Source organism: Gracilinanus agilis, chromosome 5 (assembly GCF_016433145.1).
Source record: "Gracilinanus agilis isolate LMUSP501 chromosome 5, AgileGrace, whole genome shotgun sequence".
In the NCBI taxonomy this organism is placed as follows: domain Eukaryota; kingdom Metazoa; phylum Chordata; class Mammalia; order Didelphimorphia; family Didelphidae; genus Gracilinanus; species Gracilinanus agilis.
In genome coordinates this window covers 98,931,429-98,948,973 of record NC_058134.1, presented here as the reverse complement: position 1 = coordinate 98,948,973, position 17,545 = coordinate 98,931,429, and the positions used below count along the sequence as shown (strand labels likewise).

The following is a 17,545-nucleotide window of genomic DNA, read 5'->3' as shown; positions in this document are numbered from 1 at the left end:
GGGATGTGGGCCGGGCAGCAGGCGCTGAGACCCACCTCCCCACAGCTGCGACTCAGGAGGCGACTGCGAGTGTCTTTGTTCGGCCATCGCTACGTACGCCGAGGAATGTGCCCGCCACGGGCATCGCCTGCGCTGGCGAAGCCAGGACCTCTGCCGTGAGTGCCTCCCCCCACGCCCGCCTCTCCTCTCTTACCCTCCTCGCCTCCTGCCCGCAGGGCTGCTAGGTAGTCCCAGTGCCCATCGTGCCCATCGTGCCAGGTGCCTATAGATCCTGAGGCCCCCCCCATTTATCTCGTGACCCTGGACTGCTCCTCACCGAGTCTTCCTCTGATCTCTGCAGCTGTGCAGTGTGAAGGGGGTCAGGTCTATGAAGCCTGCGGTCCCGTCTGCCCCCCCACCTGCCAACACCCCGGTCCTGAGTCTGCGTGGCACTGCCAGGCTGTGCCCTGCGTGGAGGGATGCTTCTGTCCCGAGGGCACCCTGTTGCACGGTATGCAGGACCTGGAGGAGAGGGCGAAGACCCGGCCCCTCTGGTGGGAAGGGGGGCAGAGGACCAGAGCTGGGGGGCTCCCAGCGCTGGTAACCCCACAGACTTTGGGCAAGTGTGCGTCCAGCCCTGCCTGCTTACAGAGGTCCTCTGGACCCAGGCTGGCTAGGGAAGCTCTAGAGCCTTCACCCTGTGTCTGCCGGCTGCTCTTCTTTCTTTCAGGGGGTCTCTGTTTGGAGCCAGCCGCCTGCCCCTGCGCGTGGAGAGGCACCTTCTTCCCGCGGGGAGCCATGCTGCAGAGGGACTGTGGGAACTGGTGAGTCTGTTGGGGCAGCAGGAGGAGGCAGGGTGCTGCGGGCACAGGGAAGACACCTCGTGGCCTTCTGGAATTTCTGTGCTTCTCTCCCACCCCGACCCCCTTCCTTCCTTAGCACATGCCGAGCTGGAGAGTGGAACTGTGGGGAAGCGGGCGCCCTGTGTGAGGAGAGGGTTCTCGAGTGTGCCGAGGGTGCAGTCCCATGCCAAGAGAGCGGGTACTGTGTGCCCCGGGAGTGGCTTTGCGACAACCAGGATGACTGTGGAGATGGCTCTGATGAGGAGGGTCAGTCTGAGTCCTCCGGGATGGCTCTGTGAGCCTGTTTGGGCTTCCCTCTGCAGCACAGATTCTGCCTCCCCTCCGTGTGTCCACTTCTAAGGAATGTGTATATATATGTGTGGCCAACAGGGTGCTGTTCCATTAGGAGTAGAGAGGGCAAGGCCTTTCCTGGAGGAGGGCCGGGAAACCCTTTTCTCAGAAGCAGGGGGCCAGGCCTTGAGAGCTCGGTGCCCTTCTGTGTGCAGGCTGCGCCCCTCTGGGCTGTGGAGAGGGGCAGTTCTCCTGCAGTGAAGGCCGATGTCTGCCCTCGTCATCACTCTGCGATGGACAGGTTGACTGTGGAGACGGGGCAGATGAGCACGGCTGCCCATGCCCCAAGGGGTTCCTACCCTGTGCTGATGGGCAATGCCTGCCCCTGGCCCAGCTCTGTGACGGGCATCCTGACTGTTCAGATGGTGCTGATGAACAGTCCTGTCTGGGTAAGTCTTATTTTTCCATCCCCTGGGTTCCATTCCACTGGGCACATCCTACTGGCTACCCTAGGTGCCAGTCCATCAGGTCCTGTTTTTTCCTATGGCCACCATCTGTTCCACTATCCCAAATCAGCACAAGACCCTGCCAGTCTTACTTTTCCCATGATGCTCACCTGAAGGTTGGTAGTCTTTATGTAAATATGTAATGTTCTTTGGCAGAAGCTCCTTGGAGGTCTTTCTTTTGCCTCAGAGCTCATATATTCAGAGGACCATACATAGTATGAACTGAATGGGCAGAAAGGGAAGTTTCCCAGGCCCTAGCTCTTTCTTTCTTTGGCCACAGGATGGGAAAACTGCGGCCCTGGAGAGGTGCCCTGCTTGGATGGAACCTGTGTTGGAGCTTCTCAGCTGTGTGATGGAGCCTGGGACTGTGCAGATGGGGCAGATGAGGGACCCAGACACTGCCCCTCTCCCCCTCTACCTATTCCCCCTGCCAGCACTCCAACTGGCTCCTCCATGGGCCACCTGGAGACTGGACCAACTTCTCCCATCAAAAGCAGTAGCCCTGGTAAGGGGTTCTGTGACTGGGGGACTTGGCCACATGGGGGAAGCTCAGAAGAGAAACAGGTAGTAGGGGTGCAATGATAGTAAAGTCACTTAGAAATAGGACACATGAATAAAATTAGAGTTGCATGTATGTGGTATCTGCAACTTTTCCAGGATATTGTCCATTTACAATCTCCCTTGATTCTCTTGCTTCCCCTAAAAACTAGGCAGGAGAGATGGTAATATTCTTATTGGATAGTTAAGGAAATGAAGTTGTGACAAGACTCCTGAAGTAGAAGTCAGAAGTGGATTAGAGCCTTAGCCCTGTTCCTGATTAGCCCCATGACCTTAGGCAAGTCTCTTCCCATCTCTGGGCCTCAGCTGGGTTAGGTTAGAGCCATTTTGGCAAACCTATGGCACGTGTGCCAGAGCATGCCGGATGGGGCTTTTCCCTTCCCATTTTCCATGTGTGCCTGAGGACATTTCTCACATCACCTGCCCCTCTGCCCAGGAGCCCAGTAGGAGCGCTTCCTCCCTCTCTTGTCTGGGGTAAGGCAAGGGGCTCGCATAGGGGTGAGGGTTGCAGTTTGGGCACTTAGTCTCTAAAAGGTTCACCATTACAGGGTTCATGAGGTTCATAAGCTTTTTTTGCATCATGGATCCCTTTGGCAATTTGGTGACTCTTCTAGACCCTTCTCAGAGTAATGTTTTTAAATATATAAATTGCATCAAATACTCATAAATACAGCAAATAAGCTAGATGGGATTACAAAGGAAACCAACAATATGAAATAGTTATCAATATGTAATATATATGAATATATATCTACACAGACCCCTCTAATCAGAGGCAGCAACCCTGGTGACGGGGTCTGGGGTAGGAGAGGGCTATGATTAAGGGCTTAAGCCACACTGGAGGATCTCAGAAGAGAAAGGAGTTTATATGTATGTGTATATATATATATATATATATATATGTATGTATATGTGTATACACACACACATATATATACACACATATGCATGTAAATTTTTTTTAAAAATGAGTTCTAGGTTAGAATCCTTGGATGAAATCATCTCTAAGTCCCTTTCAGTTCTGTTACTCTGTGGTTCTACTAATTAGTGGAAGATACAGGACTAGAATCCATCTCCAGGCTCTCAATTTAATTTTCTTTGCACTAAACTTTGCTGCTTCTGAAGTGAGAGCCTGTGCTGCACCGAGATGGCAGGCCGATGATCCCAGCCTTCACCCTACCCCCAACCCTGGGGCTCCCTAGATCTCCCAGACTGACTCAGTTAATCAATACCTTTGCTGACATCCTGTGGAAGAGCTGGCCCTACGCTAGAGATGCTGGAGGAAACAGGGCCGTCTAAGAGAAACAGAACCTCCCACCTTGGGCTCGAAGTCTGGTTCTAAGTCCCAGCTGTGCACAGGACTGTGAGAAGGAAAATTAATATCCACTATTCTAAGTATTACATTTAACAATATTTATTAATAATAACTAAAATTAAAAAGCCAGAGTAAAAAGCCAGCTTTCCCAGCTGCGTATGCAGGAAAAGAGAGCGAGAGGCAGAGTTTCACCAACTATACACAAACAACAGAAGCATGCAAGATGGGGATGAAGGAGGAAAGGGATGCTGGAAGATGAAGGAATTCTGGGGAACGTAGTCCTTGGGTACAACATTCTAACTACACAGGACATTAAAATGAATAAAGGGGGCAACTAGGTGGCTCAGAAACCAAGCTTAGAGATGGGTGGTCCTGAGTTCAAATCTAACTTCAGACACATCCTAGCTGTGTGACCCAGGTCAAGTCACTTAACCTCTACTGCCTGGACATTACTGCTCTTCTGCTTTAGAACTAATATTTAGTAGCTAAGTATACTAATAGAATAGTAAATATCTTAGTATTCTTCTAAGACAAGGAAAAGGTTAAAAAAAAAGAAAGCTGATCAGGGTAGGTGGGAATGGTGGGTGATGGGGCATGGGGAGACTGCTCTGGCAGGAGAGGAGGGGTCTATGGGGACATGGTGGGGGACAAAGTGGGAGAGTTCTCAGGCTGACAATGGGGGCTTTGGAATTGGGCCTCAGGGAGCAAGCCTTTGAAGGTTGTCAAACATTAGAGGGACATGATCAGTGTTTTAGGGAGCTTTGTGCCATCGTGGGACCATTGACCTAGCTGGAAAGGCCATTAGTGGTCCTCTAGTTCAACCCCTCATTTTACAAGTGAAGAAACAGAGGCCCAGAGGAGTTAGGCCACAGAAGGTTGGAACCAGAAGGGAATTTATGGGTCATGGAGTTCAAAACAGTTTCCATTTTTTTCTTCTACATGAGGTAGATGATGAAGCCCTTGGAGGAGATGTGAGTTGTCCAAGGTCACGAAGCAGGCATCAGAGCCAGAAACTGAACACAGGAATCCTAGTTCCCAGTCCAGTCATTGTCTCACATGAAATAGGAAGATATAGTTCTTTACCTTGAGGAGATGACAGTCTAGTTATATGGGGCTAAGATTCACACAAATGAACTAGGGGAAATGATAGGTTGTTTTCTGTTCATAGAGCTGCCCTGTGGTCAATATGAGTTCAGCTGTGGCAGTGGCGAGTGTGTACCTTGGGGTTGGCACTGTGACCATGAGGAGGACTGCCAGGATGGCACCGATGAGCTGGACTGTGGGCAGCCCTGCCCCTCACATCACATGCTCTGTGCCCTCGGCCTCCACTGCATACCCTACCTGCAGCTCTGTGACGGGATAGCCCAGTGCCCAGATGGCTCTGATGAAAGCGTGGATGCCTGTGGTGAGTGGCCCACCCTTCTGACCTCCAGGGGACTCTAGCCACACGCTAGGAGCTACCCAAAGGCTTCCTGGTGTTTGTTCTCGCAGTGCATCCAGAAATCAAGGTGCCTCATCACTTCCTTCTTCCTTAGGGGGCAGCCTCTGTCCTGGCACCATCCAACCTCCTTGCCCCCAGCTTCTTCAGCTTTTCTGGTCTGGACAGTCTCTCAAAGGTGGGGTCCAGAGAGGGGTCTTCTGGGTCTCAGCCTCAGATCTACCCCTTCAGTCCAGCGCTTTAGCTTTGGACCTGACTCTCTTCTGCTCTGAGCTTGGCTGAACAGTATGGAAACTGGCTCTGTGCCCATAGGCTCTACCCAGCTGCCACCATGCCCTGGGCTTTTCCCCTGTGGCTCAGCTCCCCGGCTGTGCTTGCGACCGACTCGGCTCTGTGATGGAATCCCCGATTGCCCAGAGGGTGAAGATGAGCTGAACTGTGGTATGGCTTCCTCCATTCCTCATCCCTCCTCCTTCCAACATCAGAGGCTTAGAAGGGGAGCCAGAGCACATCGTGCTTATGGGGAGGAGGTCTGAGCACTCGTGGGCAAGGGGATGGCTCTCCTGTTTATACAATGACAAGAAGGCTGCTTTCCTGACACCCCATCCTCTCTCTTTTGCTTCCCTTGCTTCTCGTGCCTTCCCTTCATTCCCTTCCCAGAGAGGCTGCCATTCCCCACAACTCCTAACAAGACGGGCGTTCCTTGCCCTGAATATTCCTGCCCAGATGGCCACTGTATCAGCTTTCAGCAGGTGAGAGTCATGGGAGTAGTGGGTCACTCTGGCCATTCCTGCCTCATCTCTGACCTGTACATTGATCTTCCACCTTCTGCCCTTCTTGAACCCTTCCCGTCTCCAACTCTCTTCCCCCTCAGGTGTGCGATGGGCAGCCTGACTGTGAGGTGAGGGATGAGCAGAGGCTGTCCCCTGAGGAGCAGGGCTGTGCCGCATGGGGACCCTGGGCTCCATGGGGGCTATGCAGTCAGACCTGTGGGGCTGGGGTGCAGCGTCGGAGTCGCCGCTGCTCTCCCCCTAGTCTCCCTGTGCTTCATCGCTGTCTGGGCCCAGAACACCAAGACCGTGCTTGCTTCACTATTGCCTGCCCTGGTGAGTGTGAGCCCTGGGAGAATAAGGAGGGAGTCTGGACAGCTAATGGAAGTCTTTAGGACTATGAGGGAGAGGGGTTCAGCTAAGCCAAGGGAAGAGGGAAATTTGGTGAGGGGAGAGAAGGGAAGAGGTAGAGGGAATGTTCCTTGAGGCCTTTGGGTTCCTGATTGGAACTCCCTCTCCTTTATCTCTGTTTGCCGTGCCCTCCCCTCTTCTCTCCTCCTTTGCCTTCTCATTTCCCTCCTCTCCCTGGTCCCAATGTCCTTATTCTTAGCTCTTTCTTTTTAATATATTTTAACTGATTTTTAAATTAATTAATTTAGAATATCTTTCCATGGTTCCATGATTCCTGTTCTTTCCCTCTCCTCCTCCCACCCCCCTCCCTTAGCCAACATGCAATTCCACTGGATTTTACGTGTGCCATTGATCAAGACCTATTTCCATATTATTAATCTTAGCCCTCTTTCTGCTACCTCTCCTTCATTATCCTTGACCTCTCCCTTCTCACAGAGGATGGTGTGTGGGGTGACTGGTCCCCCTGGTCTGAATGCTTGGAGCCATGCAGCGGGGTTGTGGCGAGACACCGGCTCTGCCACCCACCCCGAAATGGTGGCCGGACCTGTGCCACCTTGCCTGGAGGGCCCCACAGCACCCTCCAGACTAGTGAGTGCCCACCTAGGGGACAGGGACATGCCAGGGGGATAATGGACGGAGTTAAGACATAGATAGGATTATAGTAAGAGTACTGAACTTTCCCTTAGGAGACCTGGGCTCAACATCTAGCTCCGATACTGATGAATTCTGTGACCAACAGCAAATGGCTTAACCTATTTCCTTAATTGCAAATGGGGATAGAAATACTAGACTAGGAACAGCTGGGTGACTCAGTGGATAGAGAACCAGGCCTGGAGACAGGAGGTCTTGGGTTCAAAACTGGCCTCAGACACTTCCTAGCTGAGTGACCCTGGGCAAGTCACCTAACCCCAAATGCTGCTCTTCTGCTTCAAATCAGTGCTTAGTATTGACTCTAAGATGGAAGGTAATTGTTAAAAAAAAATATGACTAGCTCTCCTCTAGATTTCTTACGAGGAAATCACTATAGAAATATGGGTTATTATTATAATTATTATCATTTTTGTGGGACATTTAACTGGGAGAAGGGGCGCGTGTTCCTTGGTGTTTTTCCATCCTCAATGGCTTCTGACTTCTGCTTTTGACCAGAGACGTGCTCACAGGATGGCTGTCCCAATGTCACCTCGTGCCCAGGAGAGCTGGTCCTCAAAGCCTGTGTCCCCTGCCCTCTCACCTGTGCTGACATCTCCAGCCAGGCCAAGTGCCCCTCTGAGCAGCCCTGCAGCCCAGGTAATGCGATCATGGCCGAGATGTGGGTTCCACGTCAGCCTGCTCTCTCGCCCTCAGGGGCTGGCTCCTGGTCCTTGTCTGAAGGCTCCTTCTGTGCCTACCCACCCCTCAGGCTGTTGGTGCCCCGAAGGACGGGTCCTGGGCATCGAGGGACAGTGTGTGTGGCCCCGGCAGTGCCCTTGCCTGGTGGAAGGTGCTCGCTATTGGCCAGGGCAGCGGGTCAAGGTCAATTGCCGGCTCTGTACGTGTCAGGATGGCCGGCTACGTCGATGCCGGCTTAATCCCGATTGTGCCGGTGAGACGTGCCCGGGATGATTCCTCCCTGTGCCGCTGCTGATCCCTCACCTCAGGGCCCCCGAACACAATTGGGAACCTGGCGCCAATCCTTCCAGCCTGTCCTCTCTTGCCCGGATTCTTTGCCTGGGATTTCCTCTTGGGACCCTCTACCCCAGGACCCAAACCATCCTCCCTTCCTCCCAGCCCCTGGCGCCTTCCTTTTCTGCCTCATCCTGATTTTGAGCCCTCTCTCCCCACCCCTTGTGAACTAATCCTTAGTGAACTGTGGCTGGTCATCTTGGTCCCCCTGGGCGGAGTGTCTGGGCCCCTGCGGCAGCCAGAGTATCCAGTGGTCCTTCCGAAGCCCCAACAACCCTGGCCACATAGGTCGTGGTCAGCAGTGCCGAGGCATCCACCGAAAGGCCCGAAGGTAACCCGTCCCTGCCTGGGGTATGGCCGTCCAGAAAACATTAGACCTCGGGCACCCAGACGTTTCCAAACCTCCAAATACCTGAGCCTTCCAAATGTAGGAAAGTCCTGTCGTCGTACCCTCAAACGCTGGAGCTTATTTAGCCACCCAAAACACGGCGACACCAAGGCTCAGGATTCACAGCATCCACTGAGCTAGGGGAGCTCCCAAATACCAGAACTCAGAAACCAACTCGGGCTCCCATGTTCCTGTCCCCCTCCCCAGAGGGTCACTGTCTCCTGTTCATAGTCCACGGAGGTTCCAGCTGGGGGGGGGTTCGTTAGCCCAGGGACAAATCTCAATAAAGCTGGGGTCAGCCGTCTTTCTGTGCATCTAAGGCCCCTGTCCATGGCTAGATCTGTGCTCCTAGGAGGAGGGGATATATCTTCAGTCCAGCTTTGACTCTGTTTTGTGCTCCATTAGGAGAAAAACAGAAAGATAAAGAGAGGATCTTTTTAGGCAGAATGGGGTGAGAGTAGGACGGGCTGAAAGATGGAGAAGGGAAGATAGAATATTTGCATGTTTTGTATTTGGTTCTATTTGCATGCTGTTTCTTTGGGGTCAGCTGGGTATGGCCAGGGTGCCCTGGAGCTTGGATCCAGGACGATTTGTTCCTTGTTTCCTGAAATTGGCCCCGAGTCCTTAGGGTCCACTTGACTATGCCATTCGTTGTCTTTTCCTTTCTTTCCCCAACCAGGTGTCAAACAGAGCCCTGTGAGGAGTGTGAGCACCAGGGGAGCACACGTAGAGTGGGGGAGCGCTGGCGTTGGGGCGCATGCCAGGTGTGCCAGTGTCTGCTCAATCGCACAGTGCAGTGTTCTCCTTACTGTTCTCTGGGAGCCTGCCCACAGGTGAGGGTAGGGAGAGGCTGGCATTGTCTGGGAAGAAGGAGGGAATAGATGTAGAAACCAGGATGAGGAAGTGAAGGCTGGCAGGAGGAAAAAAGGGGATGGAGGTTTGGGGTTTGGTGAAGGATAGATGGAACGGAGTGGGGGATGGATGGGATGGAGAAGGAGAAGGGGAAGGGAATTTCTTTATCTATAAAATGAGAGGATTGGAATAGATGGCCCTTGAGGATGGTACAGTGGTAGAGTGCTGGACCTGGAGTCAGGAAGAGTCATTCATCTTCCTGAGTTCAAATCCAGCTTCAGGTACTTACTCTGTGTGACCCTGGATAAGTCACTTAACCTAATTTGCCTCAGTTTCCTCATCTATAAAATGAATTGGAGAAGGAAATGACAAACCACTTCATGAAGAATTGGGCATGGTTGAAAAACAACTCAACAACAAGAGCTTCCTTCCAACTTTGCATCTATGATCCTATGAGCCTGGTGGGTTTCAGAGGGTTTCCCTGTTTTTTTTCTCCACAGGGTTGGATGCTAGTGGAGGGAAAGGGAGAATCATGTTGCCACTGTATTCTTACTGGTGAGTTGGACTGGAGTATAGATGGGCTTACAGAGGAGAATTTGAGGATGGGAGTGAGGTGAGGGTCTGGGAAAGGACTTTGGGTGAAGAGACCCCTTCTCCCTACCCAGTCCTCAGAGAAGCATTAGAATATGGAGAAGAAAGGCTGACTGGGGACTTTGGAGATCTGAGTTCTATGGAAGAATCTTGGGCAAGGAAAGAAATGCCTACATGTAGCAACTTCTCCCAGACTTAGAACCACTCTCAGATTTCCTTGGCTTCTGGACTCCCATCATTACTACCCTCATTTTGACAGGAGAAAGACTAAGATCAGAGAATGTCATTCTCTTTCTACCATTCCTTTCTCCTTCTGCTGAGGGGAATACCACTAGATCCCCCTTTCCATCTTTGCTTGGGAATTCACACCCACAAACCATTGAGGGTTTATTTTGAAAAATAATTGCAGTGGAAAACTAAAGGGGGAAGACATGAGAGAGACCATTCTATATCGTGTTCAAAGATTCTGGCTCTCCCCCGCTTCTCATTCATTTGGATCAGTCTTAGCCCGATTTGTTGGACAAGATGAGTGTACAAATCCACAGAATGTTAGCAGTTTGGGGCTTGTCTCTGCCTTAGTGCAAATGTTCTTATTTTAATCATAGCTTTCAGGGCAAAGCTTTCTTTTCTTAGTGGTAATTTATTAATGAATGAGATATTCAGTATTTCTATTAATTTAAGAGGAAATGTCAGATATACCCCCTTGACTGACTTAAAACCCAGGCAAAAAATTAGTGAGAGAAAAAAAAAACAGTAGCAAGTAGACAGGGTTGAAGTTGTGATGTGATTATTTATAAGGGTGGGATTTTGTTCCTGAACCTGCTCCAAAAAGTCCTAGATAGTTCCAGCTAACTAGCTATATGACCTTGGACAAGTCACTTACTTCTTTTGACCTCAGTTTTTTCATCTGTAAAATAGGGATAATAACTTCTCAGGGCTTTTTATGAGAATCTAGTAATGGAAATGACAATACTTTGAGAAACAAATTATATCCAGGGGCAAAGTTCCCTGAGTATTGAATAGGGCATAGTATAATGGAAAGAAGACTAGATTTTGCAAGAAGACATCTTGGAATCTGAGACTCCTGGGTGATTGTGAGCAGGTTTCGTCATCTCATTTTTTTCCCTATCTGTAAAATATGGGGGTTGGATTAGATGACCTGTAAGGTTCTGTCCAGCTCTAGATGTCTGGGGGCCTGGAGGCTTTGAGATGTCTCCATCCTAATTCTCAGGTTTTTCCTTCCCTGCTAGGGGAGAATAGGACAGCTGCCCCGACGGCCACTCCATCACTTCCAACACGTCTCCAACCAGAACCTACTCTTCCTACCTACCCATTACCTGCGCCTGGAGGTAAAGGCCAGATGCCTTTGTGGGAGAAGTAAGAGGATCTCCAGGGGATGGGGACTAGTGTCTAGTCCTTCATGGGAATGCTGGGTATTGAGGAGGCTGGAGTGAGTCTGCTGTTTCATGGTGTGACTGCTCCCGTGGTCCTTCTCTTGGTTCTCCTCAACTCTCAGTGTGCTTCAGATTAGGGTCTCAGTGCTGTGTGGCCCAGACCCCATCATGCCTTCCCTTCTGTCCCCCCTTCTCCCTCCTAATATCTTGCCCCACGCTTTCCCCTTTTCCTCCCAGGGTTTCTGCCATCTGTCTTATACCCGATTCTCTACCTTTGTACCGGTAATGTCTCCTTTCTCCATCCGATAACTCTCCCTTCTCCCAGACCCCTGCTACTCCCCACTGGGCTTGTCAAGACTCCCTACCAGCAGTCTGAGGGCATCATCCGAACATCCCGAACATCCTGCCTGGGCTGGTCGTGTGGGGTCCTTGGTGTTGGGGCCCGAGCCTCAGGGCTGGAGTCCCAGTGAAGACGCCTATGCTGAGCTACACATCCAGCCTCCTTTCCTTCAGATTGACCTGCTAAGGCCCCGAAACCTCACTGGTCAGTGGTACCAGGGAAGGAGGACTGACTGGAGGGAGGGACAGAACTTAGGGGAAGAAAAAGGTCTGAAGAGGGTACAAGAGTAAGGATTGGGCTCACAAGTCCAGAAAGAGGACCCTAGAATTTGGGGAATGGATGAGGTTGTAAGGGCAGGGGAATAGGCACAGATATGGGGGAGGGAGCTGGGGGGAGCCTTCTGGGAGAGAATGAGGGGTGGTTGGGGACTTGGAGGTTCAGATTTCTCCTTGGTCTCTACAGGCATCATAGTCCAGGGTGCTGGCTCCTCTGATGCCTATGTTACCAGTTTTTCACTCCAGTTCAGTGTTGATGGGCATCACTGGCATGACTACTATGAGACTCTGCCAGGCATTCTGTCTCCACCCAAGGTACCCTCACTTTAGGTCCTTCATTCCTCACCTACCTGAGGCTTGCTTACCTGGCTAGTTTAACTGCCACCATTCAATCCCTAAAGGTTACTGATTCCCTTAAGGGATATGCAGCCAGGTGGCAGTTAGGTACTTCGGCAGATTGAGGTCTTGAGTTCAAATATGGCCTCAGATACTTCATAGTTGTGTGACCCTGGACAAGTCACTTTACCTGATTGTCTAGCTCTTACTGCTTTTCTGCCTTGGAACCAATACGAAGTATTGATTCTAAGATGGAAGATAAGGGTTTTTAAAAAAGAGAGAGAGATATGCAGCCCTGGTCAAAGCACTGTGGGGAATGATTCTTGTCCTTCAGGAGCTTATGATATATTTATAAATAATATTTGGGTGGGGGATGGGGGGAGGAAGGAAAAGCTAGCAATTATAAGCAACCCAACAATGACATAGACAACCTTTGAGTGCTAAAGGACTTCAGAAGAAGGACAAATTACCATGCACTGGGGTGGCTAGCTAGATAAATATTTATTAAACACTTTATATACAAGTACCCTGATAGGGGTTGGGAATCTAGAAATACAAAAATGAAACAGTTCAAGGAGCGAGAACATTAACAATAGGGAGGAGATCGGGGTAGGATAGAGCACTTGAGCTGGGCTTTGAAGGAAGTTAAAGGGAAGAGGTGAGGAAGAAGTATACTATAGGAAATGGGAGACAGTTTGTGGAATTGTATGGAGGTGGGAAATGGAATGTGGATTTGAGAAAAAAATCCCAGACCCAGTCCAGTTTGGTTGGAACATGGAGTTTGTGAAGGGTAGTAATAGGAAAAGAGGGTGGAAAGGTAGGTTGGATTGAAATCATTGAGAGCTTTATGTGTCTCGTTGAAGAATCTGTATTTTATTTGAGAATCTGTATTTTATATGGGGAGCCACTGAAAGTTTTCAGAGAAGAGTAAAATTGTCAGACTTATTCTTTAGGAGTATTATTTGGGCAGCTGTATGGAGAATGGAGAGCAAAGAGACTGGAAACAGAGACTAATTAGAAACTCTTCCAATAGTCTAGGGAGCTCTGATGAATTGGAGTGGCGATTGTGAATGAATGGAGATAGGTGCAAGAAATGATGGGAAATAGAATTGACCAGATTTCCTAGTCCATCGACTGTCTAGCTAGTGTGAAGGAGAGGCAGGAGTCATTGTTGGACTTGGGATGATGGCACTGCTCTCAAAAGGTATAGGGAAATCTGGAAGGAGTTTAAGTAGAAAGATTAAGATGAACATTTTGGACATGCTCCATTTGGGATGCCAGTGAGCATCCAGGTAGATATGTCCAGCAGACTGTTGGTGATTGGGAACTGGAGTTCAAAAAACAAATAAGGTATGTGTATATGTATATGTGTATGTAGAGAGGCAGACAGGTTGCCCAATGGATAGAGCTCTGAGCTTGGAATCAGGAAGACCTGAGTTTAAATCCTGCCTCAGTCACTTCCTAATTGTGTGACCCTGAGCAAGTCACTTAATTCTGTTTGTCTTAATACACTGGAGAAGGAAATGGCAAACCACTCCAGCATCTTTGTGGAGAAAACTCCAAATGGAGTCATGAAGAGTTGGACACGATTAGAATAACTGAAGAGCAACAACACGGCTGTCTGTATAGGTATATGTAACAAGAGGTTAGTTGGCATGATTGATAGAGAGTCAGCCTTTGAGTCAGGAAGAGAAAGGTTCAGGTCCTGCCTCTCAGTTTCCTCAGCCTATACCCATGAAGTCATAGGCTCAATCCCTCTCCAAAAGTATGCACGCGTGGATGTGTGTATAAACTTTTCAGCCTTATTTCATATTTTTACACTCTGATCCTAATCTTTTCTCTGAAATTTAGGCTCCTATTATCAGTTGCATGTCTCCTGGATGGATATTTACATATAAAATATGTGTGTATGGATAGTTATCATTTCTACAGTTCTCTGTGTGAAGATGATAACGGAACCCACAGGAGCTGCTGAGGTCATTAAGGGAGAGAAGGAAAAGAGTACCAAGTCAGGAATGAGGCCTTAGGGGACACCCATGGGTGGGGAGGTGGGAGATGCATGATGCACTGGGAAAAGAGACCAGGAAAGAGCACTGAGCAGATAGGAAGAGGGAGCGATGCCCCAGAAACCCCAGCAGTATAGAGCATCCATGAGGAGGGGGCTGATCAGCAGTGTCATAAATTGTAGACAATCAAGGAGGATGAGGACTGGGAAAAGGTCACTGGATTTAGCAGCTGACTGCTGATACAGAGGAAAGATGGAATGTCACGTACGAGGAATAGCAACCAGCTCAGTTTGGCTGCTTTTCCGAGAGTGGAAAGGGAGGGACGTGTAATAAGTCTGTCAAAGTCAGTTTGTGAAGGATTTTTAATGCCAAACAAAAGAGTTGGAATTTTATAGTAGAGGCACTAAGGGGCCAGTGGAGCTTTTCTAAATCAGGAAGTAACATGGTCAGAACTGTGCCCTAGTTAGGAATACCACCTTGGCAGCTGTGTGGAGGATGAGTTGGAGAGAGAACTAAGGCTAGGACATCAATTAGGACCTGTGGCAATAGTTCAGGTGAGAGGTGGTGAGAGTCTGAACCAGGTAGCCATGTGAGGGAAAAGACAGAAGAGAGATACTGAGTCAACAAGACTCAGCAACTAATTACACAGGGAGAGGAGTAACCATGAGGCTGATATGCATGATTAACTACAAGGATGGTAGATACCTTCAACAGAAATAGGGAAGTTGGGAAGAAAGGTAGTTTTGTTGGGAATAGATAATGGATTTCATTTTGGACATGTTGGGTTTGAGATGTCTTTGGGACATTCAGTGGGAAATGACCAGTAGACAGCTGGGGATGAGCATAGGACAGAGACTAGGGTTAGATAAATAGATTTGTAAAGAGATGATCACTGAACCTATAGGAGCTGTTGAGATCACAGAGAGAGTGAGACGATGGTCTAGTATAGAGCTTTGGGGGAATGCCTATAATTAGGGGTTAGGACGTGGATAATGACCTTTCAAGGAACTGTGTGAAGGAGCAGTCACAGAGAGGAAAGAGGGTCTAGGAGGAATTGGTAGTGAAATGTTGTGGAAAGGTCAAGAAGTATGACTTGGAGACCAGGGTATTATTAATATCTTTATTGAAGTCTCCATGAGGATAGGATGGAGAGATGTGGAAGCCTGGGAGACAGATACTGAACTCCTTGAGAAAGAGAAGAGTGGCCAGTCTATTATGGCAGCAAGGATCTGGATCAAGCTATGCTAAGAGATGGATAGAATTTCAAGAGTGGAGAGGTTATAGAGTGATGATGACAGAGGAAGGCCCTGGAAAAGGCAGGGGGAGCAAGGAGCAGGTTGACTTTTTCTCCTGGCTCAGTGTTTCAGGGTAGAAGAGGCATGAGAAAAGGAATAATCCAAGTTGGAGAAGGTGGCCTGGGGATGTGATATCTTCCAGAGATTTAGGTTTCTAGGAGTGCCAGAAGATAGAATGTCCTCTGAAGAGGTATGGGGGAAAAGGGAATTATTAGTAGAGTCAGGGGGCCCTATATCACCTGTGATGGTTCCAAGTGCCCACTCCCCCTTTCTTCACTCTAATAGCTGTTCCCAGGAAACTGGGATGACTCTGCACCTGCAGTGAGGACATTTAGTCGGGTAGTGCAAGCACAGCATGTCCGAGTATTACCCCATGACTTTCAGCACAGCATCTTCATGAGGGTGGAGCTGCTGGGCTGTGATCCAGGTATGGAGGAGTGTGGGTGCAGGGTGTAGATAGGGGGAAGAATCACGGGCCATCATTGACTGGAACCCTAGCAAGGCTTCCCTCCTTATGCCTATCCTGCAGTGTCCATCCCAATGGTGCCACCATGTCCAGGAAATGAATTCCTTTGTGCCAATGGTGTGTGTATCTCACTGGAGGCCATATGCAATGGCATTGGAGACTGTGGGGATGGCTCTGATGAAGAGGACTGTGCCACTTTCCTTTCAAGTACTGTCAGGTATAGTGTAAGCACTTTGATCCCTCCCAACCACAGGAATTTCCAGGGATGGCAGAGGCCCTGCTACTCTGCCCATTGGCCTGTGAGCAAGGGCCCTGCTTTTCTGTGGACTTCAAGTTATAGAATTAAAGACTTAGAGCTAGAGGGCTCTTTAGAAATCATCTAGGCCAATCCTCCTCGCTATGGATGAGGACCCTCTACAATTCCCAGCGCTTTTGCTTGATTCTTGGAAACAGTGACCTTTCTCTATCCATCTCCCATGGATGGAGTCCTGCCATATTGTCTGGGGCACAGTTCAAAGGAAAAAAGAACCAAGGACTCTAAGATGGAGGCTGTGGACTAGGAGGTCTGATTCGAGGTTCCTTAATTCCTTTCAGACCCAGAGATCAAACCACATCAGTTTTTCCTGCCCGTCTCCTGCAACCCACTCCCTGGACTAAGGAGGTGAGAAGTCAAAAAGCTAGAGGTAATGATGGGGACAGTGTGAGAAAGAGGAGAGAAGAATGCTCTCATGTAGCCTCCTGTGCTCATATTCCTCTCCTCCAGGAAGCTTTCCTTGGTTAGCCCTTCCTGATCACCTCTTTAGCGTGTCTCTACTCTGCTCTACATTCACTGATAGCAAAGGCTGTTGGTAGTACGATGGCTAGAGCACTGGGCCTGGTGTCAGGAAGACCTGAGTTTAGATCCAGCCTTAGATATCTACTAGCTTTGTGACATTGGGGAAGTCATTTCACTTCTCTTTCTCTCTCAGTTTCTTCAGCTGGAAAATGGGAATGATAATAACAGCATGTACCTTCCAGGGTTGTTGCAAGGATAAAATAAGATAACATTAGTAAGACAGTACAGTGCCTGGAACACAGTAGATGGTATGTAAATATTTATCTCTCCCTCCCAGGCTTGTGCTAAGATCATAGATTCATAGAGTTAGAGCCAGAAAGCAAGCAACAGGTGACCTAGGCCATGGCCCTCATTTTACAGGTGAGGAAAGTGGGGCCCAGAGAGGCTGACTTTCTCCAAGGTCACCAGGTCACACAAATAGCCTGCATCCTCCCCTAGGATGCTACTGCAGTAGTACAGGCTGGATCCCAACGTCCCTACTTCTCTGCCTACATCTCTACTCCCTCAGCTCCAGTTGGCTTCCTCTGGCCTTCCTTCTATCTCTGTCCTTCTTCTGTATATCCTGTCAGCCACTGGGCTCCTCTTCAAGTCTCTCTCCTGGACTCACCAGAACTGACTTTTCAAGGTCACCCAGAGGCATGTTCCATCATCCTTCATCCTGTCTACATTGTTTTCTTTCTGACTCATCCCAGGGACTTTGGGTTGCTTTTAAAAGAGATCATCTGGCATAACTGCATCTTTTACAGTTAATTTAACCCAGGGGTGTGCTGGTAAATGTTTAACAACCAGCCTTCTGAAGAGGAAAGACACACTTTTAAGTTTAAGCTGTATTGTTGACATCTTCTCCATCACTTTCTTCAATACGGACAATTGACAAAGAAATAAGCCAAGCTCTGATTTGTAGTATTCTACTGAATTTGGAAGAGAAAATGCTTATACTGAAAATTTAACAGTCATGTCTTGGGAGCTTCTTGGAAATCACCCCAGCACAACCT

At 49.2% G+C, this 17,545-nt stretch overlaps 1 protein-coding gene across 1 annotated transcript in view; it reads left to right on the top strand.

Moving 5' to 3' along the window:
- Positions 1 to 17,545, top strand: part of LOC123249875 (SCO-spondin-like) — a 96,177-nt gene that overhangs the window by 23,263 nt on the left and 55,369 nt on the right. Inside the window, exons 24-41 of the mRNA XM_044678972.1 lie at positions 46 to 155; positions 341 to 490; positions 710 to 803; positions 919 to 1,088; positions 1,328 to 1,561; positions 1,899 to 2,123; positions 4,660 to 4,896; positions 5,590 to 5,681; positions 5,804 to 6,035; positions 6,546 to 6,698; positions 7,257 to 7,397; positions 7,510 to 7,692; positions 7,953 to 8,103; positions 8,840 to 8,993; positions 9,513 to 9,567; positions 11,323 to 11,541; positions 11,800 to 11,927; positions 15,535 to 15,676. Of these exons, the coding sequence (XP_044534907.1) occupies positions 46 to 155; positions 341 to 490; positions 710 to 803; positions 919 to 1,088; positions 1,328 to 1,561; positions 1,899 to 2,123; positions 4,660 to 4,896; positions 5,590 to 5,681; positions 5,804 to 6,035; positions 6,546 to 6,698; positions 7,257 to 7,397; positions 7,510 to 7,692; positions 7,953 to 8,103; positions 8,840 to 8,993; positions 9,513 to 9,567; positions 11,323 to 11,541; positions 11,800 to 11,927; positions 15,535 to 15,676 (2,870 nt within the window). The remainder of the gene's footprint in view (positions 1 to 45; positions 156 to 340; positions 491 to 709; positions 804 to 918; positions 1,089 to 1,327; positions 1,562 to 1,898; positions 2,124 to 4,659; positions 4,897 to 5,589; positions 5,682 to 5,803; positions 6,036 to 6,545; positions 6,699 to 7,256; positions 7,398 to 7,509; positions 7,693 to 7,952; positions 8,104 to 8,839; positions 8,994 to 9,512; positions 9,568 to 11,322; positions 11,542 to 11,799; positions 11,928 to 15,534; positions 15,677 to 17,545) is intronic.